We start from the raw sequence: 6,626 nt of genomic DNA, 5'->3' as shown, positions 1-6,626 counted from the left end.
CAAAAACACAAAAAAAACAAACACAAGACAAAAGACACACACACACACCACACACAGACTCACACTCTCTCACACACTCACACACACACACACACACACACACACACACACACACACACACACACACACACACACACACACACACACGCGCGCGCGCATGCACACCTATGGTGTCCTTCTTCTGAGTGACAAGAACAGTCCGTGCACCGACGCGAGCACTGGCGGCAGCAGCCTCGCAACCGGCGTGACCGCCTCCAATAACAACGACATCGTAGTGAACGTTGCGCCGCTGCTGGAGCTGGGCTTGCTGTCTGTGGTGGCAATGATGATGTCCTCCGCCATACACGGCATTCAACCACCGAGTTGTTGAGGCTCCTGCCCTCACCGGTCCCACACCACCACGACCACCGGCCAGCTGTGCCACAGCCCTTACTGTGCTCCATGCAGCGCACTGCCTTCCCTGCCGAGCCGCAGCTCCCCAAACGCCCAACACCACCGCCATCTCGCTCTTCGCCACCACCAACCACGTGGTCCTTCCTTGTTGGTTCGTTGTTGTTGTGTGGCGTTTGTGTGCGATTATTATGGATGGGACGTGCTTGGCGGTGCAATGTTGATGAAAGGAGAGGTACAGCAGGCGTTTATGCGATAAGGGTGTTGCACAGACAGGATGGACAGGAAGGGAGCGAGTGTCGCAGGGAGGAGGAGCATGACGAGAAGGGGGAAGGTAATAGCAAGGCTCCTGTTGCTGTTGCTACTGCTGCTGCTGTTGCTGTTGTTGCTGCGTCTGTTGTTGTGGCTGGGCTTCTTGTGCTGCTTGCTGTTCCTCAGCCAGCCGTGCTTCCTTCCTCTTCTCCAGGAAGATCTGTGTCTGTCGCTCAAAGTGTTCAGGCGTGGAGCTGCAACAGCAGGGCAAGGTGTCAGTGCGCACGTGTGCATGTGAGAACGAAAGCCGGTCGCAATGGGGCCAGTGGTGCAAGCATGGAGTGGAAGAGCACAAGCAATGCGTAGTGAACATACACACAAACGAAGACACAAACGAAGACACACAGGCACACAGGTGCACACATAGCCAGTGACATGCACAGAGACAGAGACAGCCACAGACACAGACACACAGCCGCACAGACAGACAGACAGACAGACAGACAGACAGACACACACACACAGCCGCACAGACACGTATGATGGCCTTACTTGGCAAGGACACATTCCGTGAGCTTCTTGTTCTGTTCCCTGCACGCGAACACAACCGAGATTGTCCTTCCACGCGCGCAGTCCTCGAACTCTGACAAAGCAGCGACAGCCAAACGCACAACAAGGGTGAACCGGGTGGCGCGCTTGCGATGCACACACAAGCAAGGGTGCAAAGCGCATCCAGCAGGTGCGGCATTGGCAACGTCACACAGCACGCATTCACATACATGCGTACACACACCTTTGACGACATCGGCACATGCGATCCTTGCGGCCTCCTTCACCCTGCATCCAGTGAACAAAGACGACAACGCAGACGCAAGCACTCATAAGAACGTGTTACACGGGCCTGGAAGCGCAGAGAGGGCTCACCGCAACCCTCAGATGAAGATGTCAAGAGCGACGCGGTGGAGAGTTGAGATGGCGTTGAGGCAGCAGGGAGCGAGCACACTGGCACATTCACCACTGCCAGACACACGTCTGGGCGAAGAAGACACGGGCACAAACAAGCACAGGTAGACAGCCGTTGGGCGCATACATCTTGGGGATGACAATGTCCTTCTCCACATGCCGCAAGTGGTCATCGTTCATGTTCAGCATGGACGGCTCCTGCTCACGTTTGCCAAACATGGTCGTGGTATTGACGCGAAGGGTTCTGCGTGCTTTTGTGTTTTGGCTGTTTATGTTGAATGGCGACCTTTGCTTTGGTTCTTGCTTTGCAAGGGGGTGGATCAACAACGTAACAAAACCACACACACACACACACACACACACACACACACACACACACACACACACACACACACACACACACACACACACACACACACAGAGCTACACACATAGACAGCTAAGCACATAGACAGACAGGTGCATGCATTCATACATATCCAGGCATGGGCGCCGCTGCCCTTCATCTGGTTGGTCATTCGATGATGGTTTTGACGAGCGTGATGACTGTGTGCACCACGTCCTTCAGCGGTGGTGTGGAGTCAACGTACAGCCACTCGTCTTTGGGCGGTGGTGTGCCTTGTTGTCTGTCGGGTCCAGGACCATGATAGCAGGCAACAGCCACGCACATTCACGACCGCAAGTGAGGATCTGAGGATGGAAGGAAGCAACGAGTGTCTGTGCAAAACCACATGCACATGCGCACACGGAGATACACAGACAGATACAGATGGACACACAGACAGATACAGATGGACAGGCCGAGACAGAGACACAGGTAGGCACACGCACGCTTACTTCTTGAGCTTGTCAACAGTCATGTCGCTCGCATCTGCGTTGTTGGTATCGCGGCGGGCAATGCGCTGCGCCCGCGTCTCCAGGTCAGCATCCAGCCACACACCTGAACCACACACACACACACACACACACACACACACACACACACACACACACACACACACACACACACACACACACACACACACACACACGCACACAACAGAGGACATTGCCGTGCATGCTGAGGTCAGCGTACGAGAACTAACGGACACAAGGAAAGGCGCAGAAAGTGAAGGCCAGCAGCAGCAGCAGCAGCAGCAGCAGCAGCAGCAGCAGCAGCAGCAGCGACAATACAGGCCACAACAGTAGCGAGAGAGGGTGGGGGGGGGCAGGTCAAGGCAAGCACCAACGTTGGCATGTCGACAGGGCATCAAGCGACTGCCGCTGCTCGTCTGTGGTGTATGTCGCATCCAATACAACGGGGAAGCCCGCTTGCATCACCTGCAGGACAGCAGCACAACAAGTCCAAGGGTGAGTATGGGAGCTCACGTAAACAACTGCTCACGCGGTCAGGGTTCTCCGTGCACGCCGTGATCTTTCCTCTGAAGCAAGTATGCACGCCAGCATGAATGCCAGCCAGCAAGCATCACCTGCTGCGCAAGCTCTGCCATCTTCTTGTAGCACTTGTGCCTGTTTTCATCCGTGTATGCGCCATCAGGCAGCCGGTCCAACAAATCCACATTCCACATGTGCTTTCGCACGACATCAGACCTGCAAGAACGGGCAACGGCAGAGGCGAGCAGTGTGTTGCGATCAACGTTTGCGTCTTTGCACAGAAAGCACGAGAATCAACACCACATAGACACACAACCCTGCACGCACACGATGCTCGAATCGGACAAGATCGTCATACACAAGCCGTCACGCCCACACATACGGATTGACAGAGACACCCAGACAGACGCTCAGACACACACACACACATAGACACACACACACACACGCACGCACGCACGCACGCACGCACACACACACAAACACACGCTCAGACACACACACACACACCTCAGGACGACTGCACCGATGGGCCCGGTGAGATCGCAGGCGAGAAGACGAGCAACCGCGGATTTTCCCGAGCCGGAGAAGCCGCCAAGCGCCACACACATGGTCGAGGGCTCTTCCATGCCCAGCATCTGCTGTGCAAGGTGCAGGTACGCGTTTGTCCTGTCCAAGTCACCACGGATTTACCAAGGCATGGGAAGTCAGTCAAGCACCAGCGCTTGGGCCATGCTGCTCTTCTTGTTCCCAATCATTCCTCCAACAGACATGACACACACACACACACACACACACACACACACACACACACACACACACACACACACACACGAGATGCACACCTGTGCTGAAGCTTTTTCATGGCGGCCTCATCCGTGGATTCGGATGACATTTGTGCACAAGAAACCTTGGCGCGGATGATGGCGCGTGTCGCAAGGAAGAGTGGCAACAGCGCCAGCCCTTCAATGTCGTGTGTCTTCTGAATGTACCTGAACAGGATACAAGATCACGCGCGAGTCAGTTGTGACGAAGAGTGAACCAGTGAGATGCAGTGCACACACACACACACACACACACACACACACACACACACACACACACACACACACACACACACACACACACACACGAACGAACACTGGTCAAGGGCATTCATACAAGTGCACACTCACTCACTCATCCACACACATACTCACTCATTCATACACACATACTCACCCACTCATACAAACACACACACACACAGACACACACAGACACACACACACACACGCAACGTTGTACCTGTTGAGGGTGATGTTAGCGAGGGAGTGGAGGCCGCGGTGGAGCAAGTCCATCAAGAGAAAGGCAATGTCATACAGCACATCGGTGATGGCAAGGTCGTCGTTGAACTCAATGCAGTCGAAAAGGCGTGGGCGGCGATCCGAGAGAAGCACCATGTTCTTCAAGTGGAGGTCGCCGTGACAGAAGCGCACCTTGCCTTCCTCAAGCCGCTTTGCCAGGAGCGCAGAGTGCGTGGATGTGTCCTTGACACACCGTTCGCACACGCTGCGGGCAAGGTCGGCGTCAACGTTCTTCGACGTGTCGCTGGCAAACTCGCACATCTCGGTCAGGTTGTCTTTGGTGATCCACGCCATGGCATCGCTGCCATACTGCGCTTCGTGGTGCACGCGTGCGTGGCGATGGAAGAGCACTGCTTGGTCCACAACCTGCTCCATCATGTCGTGCGTCAGCTCCCCACGCTTCGCCACCTCGTCCAGGATGTCCTCCTGCTTGAACTGGAGCATCTCCACCAGGAAGTCGACGATGGCAAGCTCCCGCTGCCCGGCGGCCTGCTGGTGCTCCTCCTCCTGGAGGGTGACCGTGTTCACGCCCGGCTCGCACGACCTCAGCGGGACGAGGAAGAGCTGTCCGCCTTCGTTCTTGCACACCGCAACCACGCCCAGGTAGATCTCGGGGGACGTGGACCGGTTCAGGCACAGCTCTTTCAGCACGGCAATGCGGCGCTTGGGCAGCGTGCTCATGTCCAAGAACGGGTACTTCACGGCGCGCTCCAGCTTGAAGGCGAGCCTGTCGCCGACAAGGAACACATACGATGTGTGGGTCATGGTGTGGGTGACATCCTTGTCTGTCAGGGCTGCGATGATGGGGCGCAGCTCCTCCTCAAGCGTCCCCTTGCTGGCCTTGTCTGCGTTTGACACGGCAATGGCGCTGCTGCGCCGCCGCTTCACGGCCGTGATTGTCGAGCACACGCACGCAGACTCCTCGGACCAGTGCGGGCCAAGAAACTTTTCCCGGTACGCCGTGGCAGTGGACAGGAAGTCGATCACCTCCCGCTGCGACGATGCCTCCATCTCCTTGAGCCTTGTATGCAGTTCTCTGGGCAGTCGCTCAGTCCGTCAGTCGGTCAGACAATCAAGTCGTCTGTTCAAGTCGGCCACAGCACCACCAGCCGCTTTGCTTCTCTCGTCTGGTACTTGGTTGAACGTTGCTGACATGCAATGAATGCACCGCAGCGTTCGCCATCACCACACTAATCTCCTAACTCTTGCTTCTGCGCCATTCTGTGCTTGCTTGCCTTTCTTGCCTTTCTTGCTTGCTTGCTTGCTTGCGTGTTGTCCCGAATTTATGTTGTTGTTGGTGGTGAGCCAAGGCGAACCTACCATGTCGTGCACGCGTTCATGGCTCACACAACGAGACCATCATGTCATGTCTCATGTCACAACACCTCCCCCGCCTCTCCTCTGCCCTTCCTTCTCTCTTCTAAACCGAAGCAGGTGCTATTGCGCCGCCGCCGCTGTCGCTGGGGTTGGTGGTGTGGATGATGCAGGCATGCCAGCGAGGACTCGCTGACAGCGCGTGCATGGCGTGGCGTTGTCCACGGCCATGAACCGCCAGCAGCGCGGGCACTTGCCCCGCGACGACGCCCGCACATCAACACACACATCAACACTTTCGCTCGCCACCTCCCCTCCTGCTACTGCCGCTGCTGCTGCGCTTGCCTGCTCCTCCACGTGCACGGCGGATGTCATGAGAATGGCGTTGAGCAGCGAGTCGTCCCAATAGAGCGGGGTCTCCTGGAGGCGCGACAGCTGCTGCGCCAACGGCCGGGCGGCCCTGATGGTCACCTCGCTGTCCAGCGAACTCGTCACAACCTTTGCCTGACAAGTGTGGTGGGATGCAGTGGTGGTGGTGGTGGTATCGGTGGTAGTGGTGCATGGGTATGGGAATGCCCGTGAGAAGTTGGTTCGCCCGCAGCCATGGCAGTTGGTCCGACAGGAATGTGAGCATGGATGCAGCACGGCAACCAAAGCACGCCAGCAAAGTACAAAAAACACATGCAAGGTGTGCGGCGTGTGTGTGTGTGTGTGTGTGTGTGTGTGTGTGTGTGTGTGTGTGTGTGTGTGTGTGTGTGTGTGTGTGTGTGTGTGTGTGTGTGTGTGTGTGTGTGTGTGTGTGCGTATGTGCGTGTGTTTTTTTTTTTTGTGTGTGTGTGTGTGCTTGCTGCGGAGAGGCACCCCACTTGACGTACATCTCGTGCATCTTGAATGTGCTGGAAGACCCGCTTGCGCACGTCCCGCACTGCCTCCCAGGCCTCTGCCTCGGCTTTTGGCAGCTGCCAGCCGGCAAACTGGTCGCCCCAC

At 56.5% G+C, this 6,626-nt stretch overlaps 4 protein-coding genes across 4 annotated transcripts in view; all 4 read right to left on the bottom strand.

Annotated features, from left to right (window-relative positions):
• PTSG_11724 (uncharacterized protein) overlaps nucleotides 1-443 on the bottom strand; it is a gene marked incomplete at its 5' end in the record, with an annotated part of 5,851 nt that extends 5,408 nt beyond the window's left edge. The window contains 2 exons of the mRNA XM_004997327.1: nucleotides 166-307; nucleotides 360-443. Of these exons, the coding sequence (XP_004997384.1) occupies nucleotides 166-307; nucleotides 360-443 (226 nt within the window). The remainder of the gene's footprint in view (nucleotides 1-165; nucleotides 308-359) is intronic.
• A 179-nt stretch (nucleotides 444-622) lies between these two features.
• On the bottom strand, nucleotides 623-1,873 carry PTSG_01408 (uncharacterized protein). Its single transcript, XM_004997326.1, has 4 exons — nucleotides 1,733-1,873; nucleotides 1,436-1,479; nucleotides 1,195-1,285; nucleotides 623-896 (listed from the first exon to the last, which is right to left on the bottom strand). Exons 1-4 carry the CDS (start codon nucleotides 1,822-1,824, stop codon nucleotides 752-754), a joined length of 372 nt encoding a protein of 123 aa, XP_004997383.1. The 5' UTR covers nucleotides 1,825-1,873; the 3' UTR covers nucleotides 623-751.
• A 565-nt stretch (nucleotides 1,874-2,438) lies between these two features.
• On the bottom strand, nucleotides 2,439-5,336 carry PTSG_01407 (uncharacterized protein; the record flags this gene model as incomplete). Its single annotated transcript, XM_004997325.1, has 6 exons — nucleotides 2,439-2,545; nucleotides 2,835-2,925; nucleotides 3,075-3,195; nucleotides 3,490-3,648; nucleotides 3,825-3,971; nucleotides 4,267-5,336. The coding sequence occupies 6 exons, from the start codon at nucleotides 5,334-5,336 to the stop codon at nucleotides 2,439-2,441; spliced, it is 1,695 nt and encodes a 564-aa protein (XP_004997382.1).
• A 255-nt stretch (nucleotides 5,337-5,591) lies between these two features.
• The window catches only part of PTSG_01406 (isoleucyl-tRNA synthetase), a 6,570-nt gene continuing 5,535 nt past the window's right edge, over nucleotides 5,592-6,626 (bottom strand). Inside the window, exons 14-15 of the mRNA XM_004997324.1 lie at nucleotides 6,515-6,626; nucleotides 5,592-6,143 (exon numbers count right to left, since the gene is read on the bottom strand). The exon at nucleotides 6,515-6,626 is cut by the window's right edge and continues 74 nt beyond it. Coding sequence (XP_004997381.1) covers nucleotides 5,763-6,143; nucleotides 6,515-6,626 — 493 coding nt within the window. The 3' untranslated portion in view covers nucleotides 5,592-5,762. The remainder of the gene's footprint in view (nucleotides 6,144-6,514) is intronic.

This window comes from Salpingoeca rosetta, assembly GCF_000188695.1.
Source record: "Salpingoeca rosetta unplaced genomic scaffold supercont1.4, whole genome shotgun sequence".
Taxonomy (NCBI): Eukaryota; class Choanoflagellata; order Craspedida; family Salpingoecidae; genus Salpingoeca; species Salpingoeca rosetta.
The sequence above is the reverse complement of the archived record's forward strand: the minus strand, read 5'-3'. Positions and strand labels throughout refer to the sequence as shown.